This window comes from Temnothorax longispinosus, chromosome 10 (genome assembly GCF_030848805.1).
Source record: "Temnothorax longispinosus isolate EJ_2023e chromosome 10, Tlon_JGU_v1, whole genome shotgun sequence".
Lineage (NCBI taxonomy): Eukaryota > Metazoa > Arthropoda > Insecta > Hymenoptera > Formicidae > Temnothorax > Temnothorax longispinosus.
In genome coordinates, this window is record NC_092367.1 from 4,135,189 (window position 1) to 4,159,147 (window position 23,959).

The following is a 23,959-nucleotide window of genomic DNA, read 5'->3' on the forward strand; positions in this document are numbered from 1 at the left end:
ATAGCAATGGGACATTCTATTCTCGTGCGCAAACATTATTCCATGACGCAGTCCACGTGTCCAAGTGGCACGAATATTTAACAAAAATGTATCTTTTCTGCATATTATTCGAATTATAATCAATAATTTATATAATTATTATCTATTATATCGAGAGATTCTTCTAATATGTAATATGTAATATCTAATATGTAATTCTTCTAGTATTTTTAGTATATACTGAATAAATACATATTAAGTTAATTATTTAAATCAGGCCGAATCGTGGACAAGTAAGACCATTAAAAAGGAAGAGTTCCATCGAGTCTCATTGAAGTGAAAATGGAGTCTTCTCGAGGGGGGTGGGGGGGGGGAGAGAAGGTACGGCGCCGGTTTTTCTCACGGCTTACGCGCGGATGAGCTCCGTGAAATTAGGCCCCGAAGTCTCGATACTCTCGAGAGAATGCAGACTTTCATCGCCCGGAGCTCTCGGACGGATGATGCCCACGTGTCCACTTTCGTGAATCGAGAGACACCACACCTCGGCCATCTCTTTCTTCGTCCTCGGACGTAATACGCGGCGAGCGAGCGCGGTTGAAGAACCGCAAGTATATCCCTCGCGACTTCCTGCCGCACCAAGATTCGTACTTCCTGATAAAACAGCGCGCGAGCCACAAAAAAAAATAAATGCACGATCGTTACGTTGAGCTGGCAACTCGGTGCTTGCAACTCGGTGCGTGCAGCTATACGCGAAGTACTTCCGCGCGTACCTCTTGTTACCGCTGCTGATTCGCGCGATTTGGAATTGTAAAAACGAGAATGAGGCGATTATTTCTGGTATCGCGCGGACAGGTGCGCGCACGTAGAGCGCACGTAGCGCTATATATCGATTTTCCCTCGCGTTGCAGCAAACACGACCGCGACAAAAATAGCCGCGACACGGGGATAATTTGCATTAATAAATAGCGCAAGTAAGCTGCTGATTAACGTCATCGACGCGGTGCACTGAACGTGCCGTAAAGGACATTTCGCAGACGGTGACCGTGATCCAACATCCCTTTCAAATTTATTTTGTCCTTGGAGAAAATACGACTTGTTCCACTGTTACTTTAACGAGCGTAACAGATATATAATGTCATTTTGAGACAAACTTATATAAAATAAGTACAAATTAGTTGGGAAATATAAGTTGTCCCTTTTCGTTGATTCTTGTTGGAGCAACAATTAAAAATGGATTTTTCCGTGTTCTCCAAAGAAGAACGTTTTAGTATGTTTCTTATGGCAAAACTTCTCTTTAGCTAGTTTTGTGAAAAAAAATGTGATTATCTCTCCCCAGCCTTGCGCATTGAGTAGAACAAACATAACTTCGTGACTGACTGAACCGGTATCAGGCGGATAGGTATACGTAAAAACGTCCACAGTTGCAATGTTGAACATATGTAGGGGCGTCGTCACAGGGTGTTCCTTTTAAACATATTTTCTTTATATTTTTTAAATTTAATCTTTGATGTTTTATATAAATATCGAGGGATCCATAGTTCACGAGTTATCCTTTCTGAAAACTAAGTTTCAAAGGAAGAAAAACAGATAATAAAATATCTTTTGTCCAATCTTAATTTAAATCTTAGTTACAAAGATATATAATATATGTTGGAGAGTTGTAAATGTAAGAAATGTGTTGAAATTGGAAAGCTGCGACAAACGGATGACCTGCCTTGACATTTTTAAAATCAATTCAAAATTGGCTAGAGAAATCGCGATTTAAAGAAAGTGGCACTTAGTGAGAGACACCCTGTATTTGCACACCTGCCTAACGTTATTACGGCACGCTCGTAAATAAAATGGAAACCGCGCCGAAGGAATTCACCCCTTACACGGCGTCGTCGATGATTGCGCAAAACGATGCTGGAAGTTTTCTGCACGCGTCAACATCGCGATGCGGACGCCGCCTGTTTTTCTATCGAGCGGAGAAAGTCCAGCATGCGATAATGTATTAGTAATGAACGCTAGGAGAATAGAGGTCCAGGAAAACATTCCGCGTTAACATCCTGTTCGCTCGAGAATCTGGACTTCACGGTTGTGCGTGACCAAATCGATTTTTTTTTATGAAAGATAGAAAGCAATTCAAACGAAAATAGATAATTTTGATATAGATAAAGATTCTAAAAAAATGAAATAAAATTTATGAAATAAAAATTGAGACATACGTTCGGAGAAAAAAAATTGTGGTACAGTCTCTTCTTTTACCGCGCATTACAGTCTTTCCTTCGACCGTGTTCCCAATATCTGAACATTCTCCCAAGGCTGGCAAAAAAGGCAGCGAAATTTAGAACCATTCGTACCGGTATACTCGTGACTGAGCTTTCCAATGAGATACACTCATTGTTATTTGCACACTTTCCCTTCGCGTGAAACTTGATGCTGCATGTAGGCGATCTTGCTTTGACGAAATCTGTACCGTCTCTAACGTCTTCAATTGCAGGACGAGCTACGCGTTAAGTTTTTCTTAGTCCGAGGAGAATCGCGTCAACAGTCGTCGGTTGCCCAATCTATAGCTTGGCAATTTACATTTCGTCGTAAATCAAACGTGGATTCGATATAAATGATTGAGGAAAAGTTCGCCGTTACGTTAGCATTATTATTTATTCTTGGGTATTACGTAGAAGTAGAATTATAGTAAATACGGAATTTCTCAAATTACAAGTACCGGAAGTATCAAATAGAATACCTATTCATTCGCCATTCGACGATAACCGGCGATTTGCGCCTAGTCGTAAATTTCACCGTACGTTTCATTGAACGCCTCGAGAGTGATTTAGCCGGTGGAAAATCATTCGCAAACGAGCGGTCGTTCCGTTCGCCACCCGAATTGCGCCGTAAATCTTATTGCTATCTGTCTTCCAGGACCCACATCGCGTTTTCCTGAGAGAAATCTCGCCTTTAAAAAAAAAAGCACTCTGCTATCCCGAGGAAATTGCTCGACGTGCGAAGTGCACGCACAGGTGTTCCTCGAGAAAAAATTCTAATCTCTTGAATTGTGAACAATAAACTAACGCAAACCGATAATAAGAAACTTAACAGGGTTTTAAAGATTGCGATTGTCCATGCTAGAGTTTATCATTAAAGACAAGATGTAATTCGCTCCTCGTTATAGCTTCAGCGAGAAATTTTGCAATTTCTCTCTCCTCCTCTTATCTTTTTCTTTTCTCTTTCTAATATCTAATATCTATTTAAGTTGTAAAGTTCTTCATGCGGATTTATTACGCAGGATCGTATTTCATATTCAAGAGCATCGCGAATGACTCTCGAGCGATTTATCAGAATCGAGAGACTCGTTAGAGGAGAGCTCCTTGGTCCCTCGATCTCTCCTATTTCGCAGGAGGTGAATGTGAGAGCCGCTTGCAGAACTAATGTCCGCAAGGCCAACCGCCGCCGATAAAAAATGCTTAGGATAACGCGCCCTGTTCGCTCGATCCCGATCTCGATCGTCCCCTGCTCGCTCACGTTCACGATCTCGATCTCGATCTCGATCTCGTCGCCGGCCGACCAGGTGGACGAAAACTCATGGACAACGCACGTCCGACATCATCGACAGAAATACTTTATAAGGCTGATTTCACTCGAAGATATTTGACTGAAGCTACACTCGTCTGATCAATTGTATAGAATCGTAGTGAGGTTAAAAAAATCGGACTTGTTTACGGCTTTTGATCCGGTATTTCATTAAATTTTTTTGCAACTTATAAAGACATCAGGCAATATGCGATTCGTATAGCAATATAGGTACATATTAACAAGATTGGTAAATATGTTCGATGTATTATTTTGCATATCACATTTCTCATTACACAAACGTGTAATATGATGTGTTGTTAATAAGAGGATTCGTTTAATAACAGCTTAATAACGTTGCACGGGAATAAAAGGAAACGCCAACTTAAATGCACCGATAACCGGAAAATCAGGCTTCGCGATGCCGCGCAATAACGGCGCTTTTCGGGGGCACAACCGGAGAAACGTAAGTTTGTCTGGATCACCGATACTAGATCGCGGTATCGAGCGAGCGGATGCTTGTATAAAGTACACGCTACTGAGCACCATAAGCCGCGCAAACCGTTATGCGGTTTATAACACATAAAGCGTAAGTGATGCCTCCAATGTGTTTCCGTAAATTTGCGCAATTACCGGCGATCGTTACGTTAATTAAAATGATCGTTGATAATATCTCTGATATAAAAACCGTTCGAATCTTTAAATTTTTATTTTTTATACAAACGAGAACTCTTTTTTTTCAACGGAGATTTCATTACACAGAAAAACTGTTATTCTTACGAGCTTTTTGTCTGCGCATATTTTGACAGGTAGAAACGTTAGACTTACTCCATGCGTTTCATTCATAAAACCGAAGATCTCCGCTTCTTAATTTTTCGTTCATTACATTGCGTTGTTTTTAATTACAAGAAAAAAAAAAGAACCAGTCACGCGTCGGCTCGTTTCTGCCGAGCCTATAGCGTTACACAAGTCGTGTATACGGGTAGATGTCCTGTTAATGGAAAACGCCGCATTATCTGAGGTGAACGCGGAAGAACAGGTGTTACAAAAGAAATTATCACGTGCACGCGCTGTTTCCTTGTTACAACGAGTCGAGTGAATTTACTCGTCTGGCCGGCGTTGATCGTTAGTCAAACGCGTCAACCGCATGTAATGAAGAAATTAAGGCCGATAGAATGAAAGTTAAGCGAGTTCCATAAAATACGACGATACAATAATAATATTGCAAACGTTATTATTCATTGCATTTACAAAACACTTCGATCACCTTCATACAGCTTTACGTGTTAATTGAAATCTTAGTCTGCTTCGCTTATTCTTGCACTCGTTATTTTATATTTCGTACTAAATGCACCTTTTGCTGTATCGGTTCTCTAGCGTTGAAAATTCTAACGTCAAACTCACCCTCGGATCGCGTCTGGGCGGTGATTATCAGCAGAAACGCTACTGGCAGAAGTAATTTCGTAAACCAAAGCCTCCACATGTCGTCGCCCATCTGTTCGAGGTCCCTCGGAGCGACAGCACTTTGAATTAGTCCAAAGTCACGAGAAAGACGCGCACTCTCTCACGTAAACCAATCCCGCGCTGTCGTACTGACTTGTTCGTTACATGGGCACCAAAGCGATCTCGGGTCGACACAGTTCAGGCGAACACCTCGCGACCAACTTCCGCGACTTCCGATAGCGGAAAGGACGTGAGTAGAACGAATGGGAAGAAATGTATTAGGGAAAGAAAGAAATGAGAAGAGCGACCGACCGAATGATAACTTCGAAACGATATTCGTCGTACGATGATATAAAAATTACACCTCGTTACACCAGGCCAAGAATTACGAGAGCTCCGTGCGACGGAGCGGCCGACCGATTGACCTTTCTCCGGGTGCGTAACTTTGTCTGTGTCCCGGTGAGGACTGAAGGGGAACCAAGGCCCGCCGCCGGGTGTTGGGGAACCGGAGAAAGGTGTATCAAGAGAGACTAGAGAGAGAGAGGCCAGAGGCGAAGCGGGTAGGACCCCTCTTCGCCGTTCTCTCCCTACCCTCTCGGCTCCTTTTCCCGCTCCTTCTTCCTCTTCTTCGTCTTCTTCGTCTCCTGGCGCTCTCGGTTGGTCGGCCAGGCGCTCCGGGATACGCGGCACCGATGAACCTCCTCGCGACCGACTCTTCAGCCAGCCCGGGTCCGGCTTGTGTCATCCATTCGGCGAACTTTCGCGGACCTGTTCTGCAATCTTTGTAACCTGCATTACGCCGCCGTGCTGACAATATGTCATAGGAATAGCGGAGATGAAGACGCGATTGAGTAAATAAATCTCTGACGCGCGTATGCGATTTTTAAATTGTAAAGAAAAGCTAAGACAGTTCAAGACAGATCCGGTATATTTTTCTTCTTCGCCTCCTTCGCCTTCTTCACCTTCTATGGCTCGTGCCACCGATCGATATACCCGGTATATCCGGTATACCCGTTAACCGTCGTAGTTGCATTGGGCAGATGTAGCGCGCACTGTTATGGAAAACATTGCTGCCTTAGATCGGCAGACGAGACGCGTGAGATAACGTTGAACGAAGCCAAGCAGTTCAACAGCAATCTCCGGACAGTGCTCTCTTGACAGCAATCAAATAAATCAATAAAAATATGTACGAGAGTAGGGCATGTTGTAGATTCTTTCCGGCTTAGCGAATTCGATTGAAGTCGCACTCCATCGCTTTTATAGAAATAGAGAGTTTGAACATTAGTTCTGCCAATGATGCGCGATATCTCGATATCTTTGCGGAGTCACGGATTTGTCAGTTTCCCATTCTCGCAAATCAATGTCGGTCCATTCCCAAATCAAATCTCCACATTCATGATTAGCATTCTATTGAAAAAAAAAAAAAACATGACAGTAGGACACTTGTCCTTATAACCGCGCTTATTGCGCGGTATGCGGGACACCTGTTATCGTGCTCTCAATGAACTACGAAGGTTGGTGGGGTTACGAGGAGAGGGAGTAGTACTGTTCCCGAAGAGTGGCCGCATGAGACAGCGGCGAGGTAGGAGGTTCGCATTATAGGTGTCGACCCGAGGACCTACATTCGCCAGCACGGCGAGGGATGCCGCGATCAGCGCGGAGGACGTATACTCTCTTCTCTCTCTCTCTCTTTCCTTTCCTCTCTCTCTCTGCAGGTCGAGGAGGCCCCGTCTCCCGAAGTATTCGTGTCGACGCTGGCCGACTGACTTAACAAGTGATTTTCGAATTCTGTACCGCCGAGATTCTTCTGGAGAAATTATTGTTCGCGTATCCACCTCCCCTCCCTTGCATTTGCGTCTCTGAAAGATCTTTCCTGTAAATAACCACGAGCGCGACTCGGAGGAACTGATGAATGAATAATTAAGCGATGCGTGTCCAGTTTCTCTATCCGCATGCAGCGATGTGATCAGCGATAGTAAAAAAAATAAAAAAAAAAAGATTGAAGGACGATGAGATGGGAAATCAGCGAAGAATAATTTCTTCTAGGATTGCTTCTTCTCTCTGTCTCTTTCTCTCTCTCTCTCTCTCTCTCTCTCTCTTGTCTATTTCTTGTTTATGCAAATTTCACAAACGTGGTGCAATGCAGGAAAGGAAACTATCGATATCTTTGTGGAAACATTATGAAATACTTTAATCTTGCCATTGCTGCTTTAAAAAAACTTGATATTTTTGTTTTGATTAGATCAATACGATTTCTCTCTTGATAAAAAACCGCGTTCGCTTAGAAATCTATCATATATTGCAAAAGGGAATTATAAAATTAAATTACCGCTGTAAATTACGAAGAGCCCGAAATTATCTGTAATGAGCGATTTGATGGATAAAGAAATTCTCTCGCTACTGGGGAGACATAAACAAAGTAATTCACGATTCGTTGTACGTAATTTTGCAGGGAACACAGAGTGATTTCTTCGCCGTGGAGTTTTACGTGACTGTGTGGCCGTGGCTCGCGCACAAGATTACCGTGACATTTCCTACAAAGAATCGCGCGCGCCATTAAAGTCATTAATAACCGATCCGTTGATTCTATCGCGGCACGCAGACTGTTTTCCTCTTCCCGTTTTCTCACCGGCAAAAGAAAAGAAGCTTCTATTGCGCCACACACCGCGTTGCGGCGGCATAGGACAGCGCTAATAAAGTCGCGCACCGTGTCCTCGTCGAACGCGGAACAATCCGATCGGGCAATTATCGAGGAGTGATCGAGGAATCGACGAGGGATAGTTCCTTCACGATACGGGGAAAAGGAACACAGTTGGTCGTTAAGCATACGGTTCGGAAAACGAAATCGCGTCAATTGCTTCTGCTCGAAAATCGAATTACAAGTTCCGTGCACGGTTCGTAAATCACAGGAAATAATGTTTTACCTGAATCGTACAAGCCGTCGGAAATTTCCTTGAGCATCGAGAAAGTTATCGTCGGTCTCCCGATAATTATTGCCAGTTAAAAAGTTATTCAGCTATGTTATTTGTACATTTCAATTGCATGCATCAGCAGTTTAACAGACATTCTTACACTTACTTTATACATATATTCCTCGTTAAACGCACTTCCTTTGATTGCAAATTCCTTGATCAATTTTACTTCGATTGTTTCTTCACTGAAATGCTGAAGTATCCAAAGCTGTTTTGTCGTAAGTAATCATCATCATCATTATCATCATCAATCCATCGCGCCGTCCACTGCTGGATATAAGTCTCCCTAAAAAGTATTTGGCCATTTACGCTGGCAAATGCAGGTTGATAGATGAATGGAAAAACGGTGGGGGTACACATATTAGTTGTAAGTAAGATAGAAAATAAAATACTTTTTTGAGAGTTGAACATTTTACGGAAAAGTGAATGAGAATAAAATTATATTCGGCAGTTAATTTCAAGTAGACTTTACTTTGACAGAATTCTAGTTCGAGACTTAAAAATTGGTAAATTATATTTACTAAAATTTGATAAATTATGATTTCTCTTCATCTTGAAGGAAAGATTAATTCGAAACTTGACCGAAGAATCTATACAGTTCAGAGGAAGTGCGTTTAACAAAAGACGTTCTGCATCATGTAAGATCTTATCGTTCAATGAGATATCGTCTTCATTCAAGATGCATCATCAATTATCGAATACCTTGGCGCACACCGGTGCTCCAAATGGCATTAAGTTCCTAGGATGCCGAGGAGAAGCGAATCACCATTACGGGGCGTTATGGTGGTTCCACCGTTAGGCCTCGCCATGCACCATCAACCGCCGCAACGACGACTAATATTACGTTTACTGGCGTAAAGCATCTGCCATTACCATCCACCGACTATCGGCTAGCCTTGCATAATCTCAATACGGTTATGTATATACTGTTAGTCTCGAGCAGATGTTCGTTCACGAGACTATCCTTAAAGTAGAGATCGGATTGCAGTTTGGGGAACAGGGATAGCCGAAGGCCAAATTAACCGCGTTTTGGCCAAACACTCTCAGAATTATTTAAAATTGGTACAATTTTTAAGATCTCTTAGAGTCCAAGACTTCAAGACTCATGAATAAAACATCAGCTTTTTGTACTCCCTTCTTGATTACTGTTCCACGTACAGTTAGGCCGATCTTAGGGAAACGAAGATAGATTTACGTGTTCTCCAGTTATTAACCTTGCGGTCAAGCGTCATTAGAAGGTATACGATGAGGTTGCGCAGTATGGGATTACCTAAGCAATTCTAATTCATATCCCACGTGATCACTATAGTGATTCTATAATACCGAGGTACCTCTACTAATATCAAAATAATAGACATAGTTGAGAGCTGTTACCAGTACATAAGAAAAGCGAGGAAGTTCTTGCGATGTTTGGGAGATTTATATAATTGTTTTCGCCAAACGACGAACACGCGGTTGATTAACATAACGAACAGTCTCTCCTTTTAGGTTTATCTTAGATGTTAATTGAAAGCTAATCATCCTTTATTATATGCGGGAGACGGATCACGCCGATAATTTGCGAGGCATGCCTCGCCAAACTTTCACTCTTACTCACGTGATCGTCGCCCTTCTCTCTTTCCGCCAGAATGATCTGCGGCCGTGCAGAGAAATTCTTTTGCGGCTGCAATTGCCGTGTCGACGGCAGCTGCATAACGCACAGGAAGTCCTTGCCGCAAACTGGATTCCTGCGATTTACCGATCGGAGCGCTTGGAAAAATATACTAACGAAACATTTTTCGTATACGTGTCATTGATGCCTCCTTTGCTCGCGAGATTTTCTATTTTTCGCGCCCTTGTAGAAATATACCGCGCGGTAATTATTAACTGCTCTATACGCTCCGCTGGGTTTATACGTACCCAGCATACCATCGCGTGATGGTACTTCATGACCGTACGTACGCTCACGAATCCTTCTACTTTCATCCGCGTACATGTTTCCGGTGTATTAAGACTAAAATAGACAGAAAAGCGAGATGGGAATAGTAATTCTGTAAAAAAAAAACCTACGTAACAAGAGATCATACATAATCTTGGGATTAGGAAAAAATATCAGGAAGCAAATATCTCTGCATGCTCTGTGAGCATTGCGACAAGCATATCGATGTAAGCGTAATTTGTAAGGACAGGTTTCCGCATCCTATATGGAATTAAGATTAATAAAGTTTTCGTGATTAAATGTTATAGTTCTATTATATTATAAGAAGTTTATAAATTATAAAAGACCATTTATTGAAATTTTTAATCAAAGATTGTATTATATTATATTTAGCAATTTTAACATGGAATTTTTGATAATTTGTAGAATTATTTGAAAAATTTGATAATGTGCTTTATTTTGCATGAGATGAAATTTTTTCAATATGTTACGTGCTGCTATATAATTGTGAAGAATATGTTAAAAGTTTTTTCTATTGGTAACTTTGATCATTTTCTCGAAAGTTTGAAATAAAGAGCATTTTAAAATAAAAAAATATTTCAAGTTACTTGGTTTTTAACGTACAATCTGCTCATGTAATTTTTTTCATAGGATACTATTTGTAATTTTCATGCACAGTACATGAGCGGGACTCAAGACTCAATTAACCACGTCGTCAATTGGTTTAAAATAAAAATATCTGATTGGTTGGTTCAAGGGAAAACTCCAGGCATCGGGGGCTGTGAGTAGCTGTGATCAATCGCTGTGGTCAAATGGGACGCTCCCTTCTGCTTACCTGCGCGAGTTCTGATTGGTTTCTGCGCTTTCTGCTATTCTGCCAAGGTGTGAATTTTTCCGTAGTCCGTATGTCCGTACACAGTGTTCCGGTGGTATACGTCACTTTAGGTACAGGATGGTCAGAATTTTAGGTTAGGTGGAGAACGCCCAGCGATTCATTTCTGTCGTTTCGTCTCGTGAACGCTTTCCAGCTCATCCGTTTCAACATGACGTACTTGAACCAACCGGATTACGTGCGCTACTTGTGCAACTGCGGCTCCTTAAAGCCTATATCGAAGATATATTTCTGCCGACATTGCTTGATGATACGATGTGGCTACTGTGTCTGTCAAGAGGTGCGTTCTGTAAAATTTAAGTAAATCCGTACAGAAGGGTATATATTTAATGGGACGAACAGTCGGAAATATATTTAATAATTGAATTCACCTCGGACACATATTCTGATGTGTACAAAAAAGTTCGTATGATCCTTACAAAAAAATGTCTCTTGTGTTCAGGTTGATTCCCATTACTGTCCTAATTGCATGGAGAATTTGCCCTCGTCGGAAGTGCGTCTTAAAAAGAACAAGTATGTTTACATATATCATAGGTTTCACATATGAGATTATGAATTCAGTTACTATTTAAATAATTATGCATTGATAGATGTTCCAATTGCTTCGACTGTCCTTGCTGTTTTCAAACGTTATCTACAAGAGCGGGACTAGCACCTGTGAGAGCAGCAGCAGCACCAGCTGAAGGAGAAGAGAACAGGGATGTGAAACCCACTAAAAAAGTATATTATCTATTTTGTTCGCTATGCCGATGGAGCTCGCGAGATGCAGGGATACCTGATCAATCCGTAGGTAAGAAGAAATTCGATTAAATAATTGTATAAACAAGAGCTGGGTGTAACAGTTTCATAAAAATATATTTTGAATTTCTGCTCGTAGCAACTGGAGGCTGGCCCGAGCAGGAAAATCCACATGTAACGCGTATCAACGCTCTTATTGATTATCACAAGATACTAGCCTCTATAGAGAAACAGCAGTGCGAACGGAAGAAATTTCATCCAAAACGCTCCTTCATGCCAGCTGTAAGTTTACCAAGAGCTAATTATTTACTCGCTCAAAGGCATTTTTTCTAACTATTATTGCTTGCCAATAGCAGACAATGTATAGCTTTACATCAGCGCTGGTTCGCAAGCGTATCGGACGTCCCATAAAACCACCAATTCAGTCTCAATCATCTGCTCATCCAGCACCGTCCGTTGCAAGTGAGGAAGTGGACGAATTACCGAGCGATATATTTACAGAATCTGTGGATATAACTAAAAGTAAGAAAACTTTCAATAACGTGAGTGGCGGCATTGATGTAGATTTTGTTCTGATCACGTATAATTTTGTGTAATAGTTACCACATTGGAACAAAGATTACAACACCCGGAGGTACAAGCTGAGAAGATAAACGAATTGCGTCCTCAGCACAGACAGTTTTTAGTCAAGAGATCGCAACGTTGCAGAGTGTGTGAGCATAATGTTAGCAAATCGGATCTTTGCCCTCAGTCGACGAAATTCAAAATTTTACTAGCTGCATTGTAAGTATCGCATCAATTATTATTATTATTAATTTGAATACTAACAAATTTTATTTATTATTATTATTAATTTGAATACTAACAAAATTTATTTGTATCATATTTTCTTGGATATATGATAATCAGAATTGCATTTTTTTTAGTTATCACATTCCGGAAGTCAAGATCGTTACTTGTGAACCACTTCGACTGGGGAAATCAAGTGAACTGCTTCTAAAATTCTGTAATCCAACACAGCATCAAACGCAAATAACTATATTACCTTTAGATACCTCGTTATCTACTTCACTCCCCGAGGAAAAAGACGTTAAACAAGAGGATACACAAGTAATATCAAAATAAAATGTTATCACACAGTGTAACATAATTTAATAATTTGATTATAATTACAGGGAAGTGAATCTCCAAATTTATTGCCATCTACTATACGACAGGCACCTGTAACGGAAGATCCTAAGCTAATAAAAGTTGCGCCGAATGCAGATTTGGTGATGCCTCACAGTTCACTGATTCTTCCACCACGAGATGATGCTGCTGAATATGATGATACAAGTGATAATCACAATTTTCAGGATGATCCAAAGTACGTAAAATATAAAAATTATAAAGATAAAATTAATACGAAGATAATATATAGGTTTCATCATTTATATAAAAATTTTTTTAGGCTTGTAGTATGGCGAAAAGGAAATAAAGCAGTGATACGTTTGCACGTAACTCCGCACGATACTAATAAAAATACTGACGACCCAGTTATAGTTGGATTTGTCATGCAACATGGATACGTAAATACCATTGCAGCGCTTGAGCATAAATCACCGCAAAAAGTAGATGTAAAGGTCAAGTTATATCTCACCGTTGGTCAGCTAGTTGGCGAAACATAATCTTTTATGATTTAATTAAGTATAAAATAGAATATTCTCTATACATGAGTGCTTTATAGATTTTTTAATAGTCGATTGAACTAAACAAGATACTTGAATATATTTATGCTTCAATGTATTATTTTACTGCATTAAGCTTGATATTCACTTTAATATATTCATTGATACTAAACACATTAAATGTAGGATCCAAAGACGCTCTTAATCAATGTAATTTTCTATATATTTTTTAAGTTTAAAATTTGTTTTTCTATATACTTGTAAATAAGGGAAATAAACTCACATATTAATACTTATTTATATATTAATTTATATCATGAAACTGTATCATGCTTCTTTTAGGGGTATTATAATAATAAAAAGCAAATTGTAGTTTTATAAAGATGTGTCATCTATATAAAAATTAGAAAGAAATTTGTATAATGTGTTTCATAGAAATGCAATGTTTCTTTTTCTTTAAATATTTATTGAAAGATAATAAACCATATAGATGTGGCCATAAGAAGAGCTTATAGCCTACGTCCACGACGACCTCCCTTCCTGCGAGTAGAATCTGATGGGATAGGAGTAACGTCTTCGATGCGACCAATTTTCATGCTGGAACGAGCTAAAGCGCGCAGAGCAGATTGCGCACCTGGGCCAGGAGTTTTTGTTTTATTGCCTCCAGTAGCTCTCAGTTTGATGTGCAGTGCCGTGATGCCCAGCGATTTGCATTTTTCTGCAACATCCTGCAAAGTGGAAAATCAGTTTATGATTAACATTTTAATATTATATTAAATATTTATACGCGATACATAAATAGCATATGTTTTGTGATGATCATGTGCGCTTTTACCAGCATGGTACACTAAATAACCGCGCACAGGCAAAAGCGCACTTTCTCGCGAGCGCTCGACCGCGCCGACTTAAGTTTAACAAATTCTACAACAATATTCATTGCCCTGATCGACGCTCTCACCGACTATCTCATCGGACGACAAGAGCTAGGGCATATACCTGTGAAGTCTCACCATCGCGACTCGCAGAGAGTCGCATGATATTTTGGAGGACTCATACTCCATGCATTCAACCATGCACTCCTCTCCATCAACTACGACCGACACCGATATAAATATCCCCAAATGCTTGAATGTTTTCTTTTCTTATAGAGAAAAATAGTGCACAATACAAGCACACATTCTCGATTAACAAAAAGAATTTGCTTTTCCACAAACATGAACGCCCCTTAGATCAATCTATGATTCTAGGTGCTGCCTGGATGTGGATAATGATATAACGGTTTCTCCAAGTAATCCAAATGTTACTGATAATTAAATCCAACGACATACCTGAGCTGCTAACATAGCTGCGTACGGCGAGGCTTCATCACGATCAGCCTTCACCTTCATGCCACCGGTAACTCTGGCGATCGTTTCCCTACAAATGCAGAGATGCGATTATATATCAAATTTACTGAATTAGTGTCTATAGTCACGTATCATAATCTTAACGTAGTACAAACCTGCCCGACAAATCGGTGACATGCACAAATGTGTCGTTGAAGCTGGCGAAGATGTGAGCCACTCCGAAGACTACCTCTCCCTCACGAAGTTGAGGTCCAAGAGAGACCTGCACTTCTTCCTTCTGTACCTTTCCTCTTTTGGGCGGCATTTCTGCAGAAATAGCGGATAACTTCGATCATTACTCTGTAACTCGATCGTCTATCACTTTACTCGTTACAAATATCTGTTACAAACATTCTCGAGATAGACTTTAAGGTTATGTCGCGATGCGCGAAGAAAGTACGCTATCAACGTGAAAATTCATCCAGCCACATCCATGCTGGGCTGTCAAATACAAAGCGATATCGCGGTTGGAATTTAATTATAAGTGCTCAGTTAACGAATCTAACTTAATATTTTTGCTAGATAAACGATATTTTTCGTTAAAATACCTGCGAATTGTAAGGACTATAACCTTCCCGCTTCAGCGCGACTTGCACAGGAATCGTAAAAGGAATAGGAACGATGTGGAACGATGCTTCCGGTGGCGGCACTGGCGCAACTTGACAAAAACGCAACCATTCTGCGCACGCTAACAGGGAATTTTGCTGCGTCGTTGTCCAACGAGCATCGGATAACAATAAAAAAAAATTCGTTCCGTATATAGTAAAAAATAGTAATTAGCTCAATTTTTCCCTCATTGAACGTCAGATCTTACGAACAAGATTTTTATGAGACTAAAATTTTATATTAAAAATGTTTCCTTTCCTAAGATAATTATTAGTCATATTGTTCTCTTAAATACTGTATATGTATGAATATAATTTTTATTAAACTTTGTACTTATACAAAATAATGTTTATTCATATAGATGTATATAAATATATAACGTTCACTTTTATGTGTGCATAGTGTATATATATCTTCTTGTATGTTTAATGATTACTCGGAATCGCTTATAATAATGCATTGTCCACGAGTTTTCTTTGGCTGTGCACTTCTGGTATTCTGCTTAAAAAAATGTAGATGCACTCGTTAGATGTATTCAAATTTACAGAAACAAATTTTGAGAACAAATACTTTTAGACTATTGCACGTACCAGCATTGTCGCAACAGAAACGTTCTTTTCATTAGATTTTCCTCTACCGCGACCTCCTCTGGATCCTCTACCGCCTCTGGAACCTCTACCCCTTCCTCTAGTAGTCTTAGTCGAAGATTTAGATGATGTATCTAAATCTTCATCACTGTCATTACTGTCAATTGTTGTATTGATATTGCGAGACTGCTTAGCTCTAGGACTTGGTGGTGGTCTGCTCAGTGCAGCTTCTCGAGCCTGCAAAAGAAATATTTTTTGAGATAAAAATATTACGTACGTATGTATATAAAACTCATATAGTGTCATTACATTTATCTGCTCTTGCTGTTCTTCCGACAGCCTTTTGTCACGGAAAACTTTAATTTGTTCGCGAATCTCTTCTGGTGTCTCAGTATTTTGCGTTTGTAGATATTCAATGGTTCTTGTCATTTGATCCCTAACGGACCAACCATAAAACAATGTGAGTTACAAGTTGTAATTCTCGAGTATTTAATTCAGAAAATAAATTTCCATTAAATTACCTTACGATATTCTTAAAAGCGTCTATATCGCTTAGTTCAACATATCGATGTAAAGCTTCATTTAACGCTGTCACAGTCAATACTGTTAACTTATCTTTATTCTCTTCCATGTCAAAATATTTTTTAATTCCCCCTGGTACCGTGCTAGTCCATTCCTGTCCCAACTACAAAAAGAAAAATCCTGAGCAATTCTAAAATATAAAATCAGCTTAATAATTCATTTTAAATAAACAAGTGTTTTACATCTCCGTGAAATAATTCACTAATATCATCCAGATCATCAATTCCGTCCTGAATGGCACGTTTTCCTTTTTCTCCGCTCTTCATTTTACGAAACAAAATCATCTCCATTGGATTAGCAACTACATCACAGTATTTTTGCGCCAAACTAAAAGCAAACATTTTTTTCCCTTTAAAAGTATGCTAAGTAAAAGTATAAAAAATTTATAGGAATTTAGAATTATGTAACATTAGAATATAGCATTTACAAACCTTAATGTATCAAATTGTTCATTATCATCGTCATAAAATATTCTTAATCGAATTAAAGGTTGAGGTGGTTGATTAGGGTATTCTAGAAAAAGTTCGATTTTACGTTATAATTTGAGTTTACATATTAAATTAAAAAAAAAAACACGATATTCAAAAAATAGTATCTAAAGCGATTGACATACCTGTAAGTTGTTCAGTAGCTCTAGGTATCATCTCATTTTCGATGTAATGATCTACATATTGACTTATAGAATCTGCCAATGAGACGCGATCCCGCATCTTAATGTCATGATCGTTGAGAATCATGTTGTCAAAAACGAATGGTCGAACGCTTTTCAATTTTAAACTTTTCATCTTGAAATTACTCTTATTTATCTTAAGGAGACCCACATGCTTAGGTTTGGATTCACTTTCGCACAAAGAGGTAACAATGGAGCTTCCTAAAATTAATTTAGTTTATAATTTTAGAGAAATAAATTGAAAATAACACCCAATTATCCATCTGACATCATAAAGAAAAATGTATATAGTTTTACCTGGCTGGGATATAAAGTATCCACCTTCCGCATTGAATTCGGGAGTAATACGACACTCATGCTCGTGACCCCAAACAACCAAGTTGAGGAATTTGTGCAGTTTACTTTCAGGTATATGAGCATAATCGCCATGCTTGACGCGATTCTGATGTAAAACAAATATGTTGAAGGTCTCTATGTCCTTTGCTCGCAACAATTCCACCTATTTTTCAAACGTTACATTAGCTTCTGACCAGATAGAAAATCGGATATAGAAAATGCTTGAAATAAATATACCTTGTCATCCCTGTATAATCTCGACAACCTCTGGTCATTAATATAACTCAAACCATAAAGTGCAACATGGGTGTTACGTTTTTTCAAGATTAAGGGAGACACAACTACACGATTAAGATCTGTCCATTTTCCAAAGTAATTCACAAGTCCAGTGGCTGACAGTACGTCCATTGATCCGACAGTGCCAAAACCTGCCAGATAACGAGTAGAATATAATTTAAGATTTAGAGAAAAAGCACTTAAGCAAAGGGAAAAAGTTACATACTTGGATCGTCATGATTTCCATGGATAGTAAATACTGGCATTGAGACGTTCAGATTTGGATCTTCGTAATTCACGTGCTTCTGCGCGCAGTGTTGGAATACCAATTCCGAATCGCTCAAGAACTCCAGCTTGCATTCTCTAAAAATGTAACAAAACCGTTACAATGTGCTCTTATGTGTTCACTAAAAATATCACTTACATAATAATTAATTTAGCTTAGCATCAAATCTAAATATCACTCACTTAGTGCCCAGGCAATATTTTCGCAGCAATTCCACGCATTTAAGTAATGTGACTTGCGTTGGCTTAGTGTCATGAAACAGATCACCGCCCAGCAGAATAAAATCGACATCGTTGTCCTTGCCATACTTCAATATTTCTTCGAACGTCACGAAACTCTCTTCCGATTGTCCTCCTGTCGAGAGAAATGATATAAAGTTAATCGTAACGTCGATCTTCAATCTTACATGCGTGCCACTTGACGTGTCTCTTCTTCTATCCCTGGGCAATCTTGTTGAAAAATATATCGTCACGCGGACAAACCTCTCTTTTTGCTGTAGTCGAAACCGAGATGAATATCCGTGGCCACTAGAATGTTGATAGTGTCCTCCGGATCCATGTGCGTGCTAGAAGATTCCGACATCTCTCGCGATCGTTGTATCAGGTGACACCCGATAATTATTTAATATTCTAACGTTATCTCGCACGAGACGATTAACACGTGAAACAACTGACACTTTGAGCGGCAGGAATGGCGCGAAATGCCGGTATGGTATGGTTATGGTACTGCCGGTAGTGAAAATGTAGGGGAGGACTGGACGAGATAGATGCGTTCGTTTTCCTTGCACTTTTTACACTCGACTCGAGTGCTTTGTCTCACTCTTTCTCATTCTTCGTCGGCATTCATCTCGTTTTTCTTGATGTGAATTGTGAAGAGTGCAAGTAGAGCGAATACAAATATCAATCGGTGGCGTAGTTTGATACGTAATTTCTTAATACTTTTGCGCTAACAAATTGTAATAATTTGGACTTATAAAAGAGGGATTCTACATTTTTAATTGCGAATGACTAATATTGGAGTTAATATTGCAGATATTGCTTAATTATTTGAGTCTATTGTTAACTTTTGAATCTTGGGATAGTTGGAAGTTCGCGTTGCTGTTATATTTTTTGATAGCTTATAATATAATATTAATCTTATGATTTACAATTATTCCGTTGTTTCGTAAATATGTACACACGTACACATGTTTAGGGTCCGATAATATTCAATTTTATAATTAAAAACTGCAACTTTATTATTATCATCCGAGTTTGATTATCCATCGATCGATAACTGTAGAAGAAAAAAAATTGTTTCCTGACAATGGCTGCGTTTGTTTTGACGCTTTCAGCGCTGAAAGCCAGAGTGAAAGCATCATTCTATCTTCGTTTGATATTCGATGTGCAACGAAGAATGATGCTTACAGTGCTGAGAGCGTCAAGACGAACCCAGCCAATATGTGATATTATTGCATCGTAAATGTGCATTCTTATTTATAAAACATATGTGCAACAATAAATCACGAATTTAATATACCGCGTTACAAACTAATTATTCAGATGTTAATAAATTGAAAAATGTATATCTATATATATATATATATATATATATATATATATATATAATCGGTAATAAAATCAATTATCTCTGTATCTATAATCGATAATAAATATTCAATTATATATATAATAAGTCCCCATTGATAGTCACGATAACTTGCTCAGAATTGGTGGTTTTTAATAGTATTTTGTTGATGATTTTAGGTAAGGAATATTTTAAATTAAAAAAATAGCCTGGGTACCTATTCTGAAACTGTTTGAGACGGATTCCGATCAAAATTATCCCGTTTTCTCTAGAAAACACAACAGAAATCTAGGATTGAACAATTAATTATTTAATGTTAGAATGTATAATTATTTAATTAATTAATTAAACAATCCCGATTGGAATCCATTTCGAAAAGTTCCCCAATACGTGCCCCTGAAGAGCAGAAGCGTAAATTCGCGCCGATTCGCCAACGGGGGACGGGAGACGGAGATGGCCGAGGACGGCCGAACCGTGGGCATTGTCCGGAGTGGCCCGGAGCACGGAGCGGCGGCGCGAAAGGAGGGGGACGGAACGGCGCGCGCGGCGCCATCTGACGCCCCGTCGGCAGTCGCAGCAGGGAGCGCGCAGGAGGTGGTCTCCGCCGTACGCCATATTTGTTGTTGTCGTCGATGGGGGTAGGCCAGTCCTAGGAGGTTTCTCGGACTTGGCTCGCTGACACGGCCGTCACCGATAACCGTCGGCGACCATCTCGGGACCCGCGCGCGAGTAGAGACCTGTCGCGCGTCGCGACGTCGCGGAGTCGCGAAAATCCACGGGGAACGATTCTTGCGCGCGCGCGCGCTCGCGCGCAAGTGCGGGTGTGCCTGTGTGTGTGTGTGTGTGTTGTGTGGTGTGTCGCGCGCGCGCGGGGGGTTGAGGTGGGACGGAGGGGGAGTACGTGCGTGCGTGTGCGCGCGCGCGAGAGCGCGCGCGCGCTCTCTTTTTCTCTCTCTCTGCGGCGACGGCCCTTTTAGCCGCGACGAGAGAAACATCGATGGGGCAACTTGACGGCTCAGCTGTCCCTGCTGCTGTCCGTGTACGTGCCGAGCGCGCCGACGTGCGTGTGTGCGCGTGCACGCGCGTTTGTGTACTATCGCCGCTCGCGTCACACTCACGCCGCTTACGCACGGTCCGCCGCTCCACGGTGCCCCGTTAAAGCGTCGCGGCGTTCCCGCTTGGTGAACCCGGGGTTGCGCGAGAGGACGACGAGAGAAAGGGGTTGACGCGAGCGCGCGCTGTGACATCCGGACCCTCCGAACGCGGATTTCGCTACGGGGTTGGAGGTAAGCGAAAGCTCGCGCTTGTGCTCGGTGTATGTGTATGCGCGCGCGCAAGCGAATATGTATTCGAATCACATCCCACGAACGCGTACGCGTGTGTGGGAATTAGCCGCGAGAATTTCGGTGGGTTCACAGGCATGAAGAAAGAAAGAAAGAAAGATAGACACAGGGGGAAGAGGGGGCAAGAGGGGTTGCTGTCGTGCACGGGGTCGGGGTCGTTGTACGTTCTTGACGCGGGGTCTGTTGACCCTGGCCAAGGTTCTCGCGGTTCATGGCTACGCTGCCGATGGGTCTACGCGCGATTCCTCTCGCGTCCCTCCCCCCTCCCCCCTCTTTCGCCACGGATCGCGCGTGCACACGTCAATCGCCTTAACCTAGTCCAACGACTCGTCGCTTGACTCACGCGCGCGACGGGCATCCGCGCCGCGTCGCGCGCCCCTTTCCGCGCGACCCTTCGCGCGTTTCGCGCCCGGCGCGAGACGACGAGGCGTGCGCGCGTATGCCGATTCCGCGCGACGAGACGAGACGAGGCGGCCCCGCGTGTGTGTCTCGCTCGGTTCGAAAAATCAATACCGCGTCTGTGAGGTAACGCGAATCAGCTGTTCCTGTTTTACTCCGAGAGACGAGGCTCCGGCGAGGCCGGCGTTTCACGCGGCGCGCGGCGTGCTTCGCGTATACGCGCGCGCGATAGCGACGATAGCGAAGCTTTCCCCGAAAAACTTGTTGATTTCCTTATTCGTGACCTTATTCCGTATTTCGTATCGTACGACAAACGCTCCGGCTCGTTGCGTCCCGGCATTTGGAGCTTCGTCCAGAAATGGAATCGCTCCGCGAAACGAGCCGACCGTCCGTTACGCGAATTCTTCAAAATTACCCTTAACTCGTTGATTTCTGCAGATGATTCCAACTGTATTTCGGCCAAATATAATGAACGATTGTTGACAACCTTGGCCTTTTGTGTTCCAAGCTTCTGAATCGTTCCGCGAAACAAGCCGACCGTCCATCGGGCAAATTAACAATTATATTTGATTTGTTTACCTCCGTGGCCTTATTCCGACTGTATTTCGGTCGAATATAACGAACCGTTGACATCGCTAGCCTGTGGTGTTCTGAGCCTCGTCTAGATGGGATCGTTCCGCAAAACAAGCTGACCGCCCGTTGCGCGAGCGGAAAATTACTTTCGATTTGTTGATTTCCATGACCTTATTCCGACTGTATTTCGGCCGAATATAACAGACGATCGTCGGTATTATTGGCCTTTTGCGTTCCGACCTTCGACCAGATGGAATCGTTCCGAGAAATGAATCTATCCATCCGTTCTGTGAGTACTCGAGCTTCGAAATTTGTGCTTTGGGATTTATATTTTCAATTATTTCGTACTTGTTTTCGGGAACTGAATTTTATTATTTATGTTTTAATAGTATTTTACGTACTTTTACGATCGATTCTTTTTTCTTTCCCCTCCGTCCCGATTACACTCGCGATTTATAAAGAAGAGGCAATCAGGAAGAAAGAAGGAAAAGAAACGCTCGTGACCTATTAAATTAAATAAATAATATCGGAGCAACGTTTCCCAAATTAATTCAGCCTATCAAGAGACATATTTCTCGTGGAGGAAACCACTCAGGAAAATAGAGAATAAAATAAAACTATTTCAGAAATAATTATCAATTTGATAAAATTCGAAGGAACGTTTTCATTGAACGTTTTTTTCACCAATCTTCATAGTTTGGGGAACATTGCGCGTGTAGGCACATATACGACTATGTGACATATTATTAAGTTTATTAACTGACGATGAGAGTGATAAGAATAATTGGTAACGAAACATGATCTTTTTTCGCAGGTCTCCGGGAACACGGCGGTGGAGTCTACGCCGTTACGCGACCGTGCGGGCGAGACTCGGCGTGGCGGGCACGGTGGCGGGTAGCCGTCGAGGACGCGCTCGTAGTTTCGCGTGTGCTGATTCGCACGGCAATTAAAACTGGCGGGCAACCTGGCTCGGTCCTCCGGCAGCGGTGGCGGCGGTGGCGGCGGTGGCGGTCGAACCGGCGGCAGAACCAGCGGTAGTGGTAACAGCGGGGCCGCTGGCGGCGGCGGCGGCGGCGGTGGCGGAGGCGGTGGCGGCGGCGGAGGCGGTGGTGCCGCGGGTTCGAGAAACGCGGGGGCGGCCGGAGCCGCCGCTGAACCCGGAATCGTCGCGGATGAGGCCGCCGGACCCGCCGGCGGACACATAATCGAATGGGAGGAAAATGATCGCTTTTCCTTTGACGACTCCGACCGCTTCGAAGAAGACTCCCTGTGTAGCTTCAGCAGCGAGCCTGAGTCGCTTTGCAACAACTGGCGAGGATGGAGACGACTTCCGCAAGCGTTTGGCATGTCCAAGAAGTCCTGCGAAGGTAGGTCTCTCTCGTCTTTCCCGTCGTGTTAAGTGGAAAATCCGTATATGGCATTTAAGCGATTTTGAGAAAGTGGTTGTTGAGTTTCTGAGATTAAGAGAACACCACAGTTTGGTTTCTTGATAAGATTAGTCTAATTATTTATATTTAAATTCTGAACTCAACGCTCTTTCAATTTCTCTAGATACTTTAGTTTTTTTTCTTATTTTTAAAATCATCCATATTACAAATATTACCATTTAAATACAGATTTTTCTCTTATATTAGTATGGCAGTTAGTATGTTGATCGTTTAATCGCTAAATTGCTATCTGAGATTTGAAATTAGTTTGTTTCTAATTTAGTTCATGCTCCCACTTATGCCTAGTTAATCTTGTAATAATTTCAATTATTGGAAATCTATATTTGGTGTCGATATACCTAGTAAAATTGTAATATAATTATTTTAATTACTTTAAAGAAAAATATGATTTCTTTTAACGCAAACATAACAGAAATGCAACAAAAACTTCAAATGGAGATACGTTAAATTTATATTGAAAGCGATGTTTTCAAACATTGGCACTTAGACGGTCAACAAAAGCATGTTTATATCTTCTTTTTCAATACGTTTTTAATTTGAATGTCACCAAGAAATACACAGGCGAACATATTATTCGCGCGGTTTGAAGATTAAGCGTACAGAATAGTCCGAGACCGAGAAAATTCAAAATAAATTCTAAACTAAGAACATTCGATACACGTGATAGAAGCTGATAGAACAGATGTTGCGAGAAGTTTACTGTATTTTCGAAACAAAGTTCAAAATGAGACTATGCAGTTC

General features: G+C 41.2%; 5 protein-coding genes across 10 annotated transcripts in view; 2 read left to right on the forward strand and 3 right to left on the reverse strand.

The window, feature by feature from the left end:
* The window catches only part of LOC139820265 (uncharacterized), a 60,754-nt gene extending 54,917 nt beyond the window's left edge, over positions 1 to 5,837 (reverse strand). Inside the window, exon 1 of the mRNA XM_071790410.1 lies at positions 4,936 to 5,837. Within this exon, the coding sequence (XP_071646511.1) occupies positions 4,936 to 5,026 (91 nt within the window). The 5' untranslated portion in view covers positions 5,027 to 5,837. The remainder of the gene's footprint in view (positions 1 to 4,935) is intronic.
* A 4,794-nt stretch (positions 5,838 to 10,631) lies between these two features.
* Positions 10,632 to 13,453, forward strand: Dctn4-p62 (dynactin subunit 4). 3 transcript variants are annotated; one of them, XM_071790806.1, is made up of 10 exons: positions 10,632 to 10,746; positions 10,833 to 11,036; positions 11,199 to 11,269; positions 11,347 to 11,546; positions 11,634 to 11,776; positions 11,848 to 12,016; positions 12,094 to 12,277; positions 12,421 to 12,604; positions 12,670 to 12,860; positions 12,945 to 13,453. In XM_071790806.1, exons 2-10 carry the CDS (start codon positions 10,908 to 10,910, stop codon positions 13,159 to 13,161), a joined length of 1,488 nt encoding a protein of 495 aa, XP_071646907.1. In that variant the 5' UTR covers positions 10,632 to 10,746; positions 10,833 to 10,907; the 3' UTR covers positions 13,162 to 13,453. The 3 variants fall into 3 exon arrangements, with proteins under 3 accessions (XP_071646907.1, XP_071646908.1, XP_071646906.1); XM_071790807.1 differs by lacking the exon at positions 10,632 to 10,746 and having other exon boundaries at positions 10,767 to 11,036; positions 11,851 to 12,016; XM_071790805.1 differs by lacking the exon at positions 10,632 to 10,746 and having other exon boundaries at positions 10,768 to 11,036.
* Positions 13,448 to 15,249, reverse strand: Rps14 (ribosomal protein S14). Its single transcript, XM_071790822.1, has 4 exons — positions 15,095 to 15,249; positions 14,663 to 14,813; positions 14,490 to 14,577; positions 13,448 to 13,889 (listed from the first exon to the last, which is right to left on the reverse strand). The coding sequence occupies exons 2-4, from the start codon at positions 14,809 to 14,811 to the stop codon at positions 13,671 to 13,673; spliced, it is 456 nt and encodes a 151-aa protein (XP_071646923.1). The 5' UTR covers positions 14,812 to 14,813; positions 15,095 to 15,249; the 3' UTR covers positions 13,448 to 13,670.
* Positions 15,250 to 15,451: 202 nt separating this feature from the next.
* Positions 15,452 to 18,620, reverse strand: Mre11 (double strand break repair nuclease mre11). 2 transcript variants are annotated; one of them, XM_071790803.1, is made up of 12 exons: positions 18,372 to 18,620; positions 18,072 to 18,243; positions 17,830 to 17,966; positions 17,565 to 17,755; positions 17,289 to 17,490; positions 16,935 to 17,192; positions 16,753 to 16,834; positions 16,504 to 16,648; positions 16,261 to 16,424; positions 16,049 to 16,175; positions 15,743 to 15,976; positions 15,452 to 15,653 (listed from the first exon to the last, which is right to left on the reverse strand). In XM_071790803.1, exons 1-12 carry the CDS (start codon positions 18,469 to 18,471, stop codon positions 15,585 to 15,587), a joined length of 1,881 nt encoding a protein of 626 aa, XP_071646904.1. In that variant the 5' UTR covers positions 18,472 to 18,620; the 3' UTR covers positions 15,452 to 15,584. The 2 variants fall into 2 exon arrangements, with proteins under 2 accessions (XP_071646904.1, XP_071646905.1); XM_071790804.1 differs by having other exon boundaries at positions 15,452 to 15,650; positions 18,372 to 18,619.
* A 1,407-nt stretch (positions 18,621 to 20,027) lies between these two features.
* Dora (zinc finger SWIM domain-containing dorado) overlaps positions 20,028 to 23,959 on the forward strand; it is a 60,238-nt gene continuing 56,306 nt past the window's right edge. For 2 of the 3 annotated variants that reach the window (XM_071790794.1, XM_071790796.1), the window contains exons 1-2: positions 20,028 to 20,741; positions 22,585 to 23,137. In XM_071790794.1, coding sequence (XP_071646895.1) covers positions 23,116 to 23,137 — 22 coding nt within the window. In that variant the 5' untranslated portion in view covers positions 20,028 to 20,741; positions 22,585 to 23,115. Of the gene's footprint in view, positions 20,742 to 20,817; positions 22,060 to 22,584; positions 23,138 to 23,959 lie in introns of those variants that run through there. The other variant, XM_071790795.1, reaches the window with a different exon arrangement.

Bases quoted from the DNA above. Each gene is read 5' to 3' on its own strand.
- Dctn4-p62 (XM_071790806.1), top strand. From the start codon at position 10,908: ATGACGTACTTGAACCAACCGGATTACGTGCGCTACTTGTGCAACTGC. The intron at 11,037-11,198 runs GTGCGTTCTGTA...TCTTGTGTTCAG, and splicing joins GCTACTGTGTCTGTCAAGAG to GTTGATTCCCATTACTGTCC. The intron at 12,278-12,420 runs GTAAGTATCGCA...CATTTTTTTTAG, and splicing joins AAAATTTTACTAGCTGCATT to TTATCACATTCCGGAAGTCA.
- Mre11 (XM_071790803.1), bottom strand. From the start codon at position 18,471: ATGTCGGAATCTTCTAGCACGCACATGGATCCGGAGGACACTATCAAC. The intron at 18,244-18,371 runs GTTTGTCCGCGT...TTCTCTCGACAG, and splicing joins CGACTACAGCAAAAAGAGAG to GAGGACAATCGGAAGAGAGT. The intron at 15,977-16,048 runs GTAATGACACTA...TTTCTTTTGCAG, and splicing joins AACAGCAAGAGCAGATAAAT to GCTCGAGAAGCTGCACTGAG.
- Rps14 (XM_071790822.1), bottom strand. From the start codon at position 14,811: ATGCCGCCCAAAAGAGGAAAGGTACAGAAGGAAGAAGTGCAGGTCTCT. The intron at 14,578-14,662 runs GTTTGTACTACG...CTGCATTTGTAG, and splicing joins GTCACCGATTTGTCGGGCAG to GGAAACGATCGCCAGAGTTA. The intron at 13,890-14,489 runs GTATGTCGTTGG...TCCACTTTGCAG, and splicing joins CAGCTATGTTAGCAGCTCAG to GATGTTGCAGAAAAATGCAA.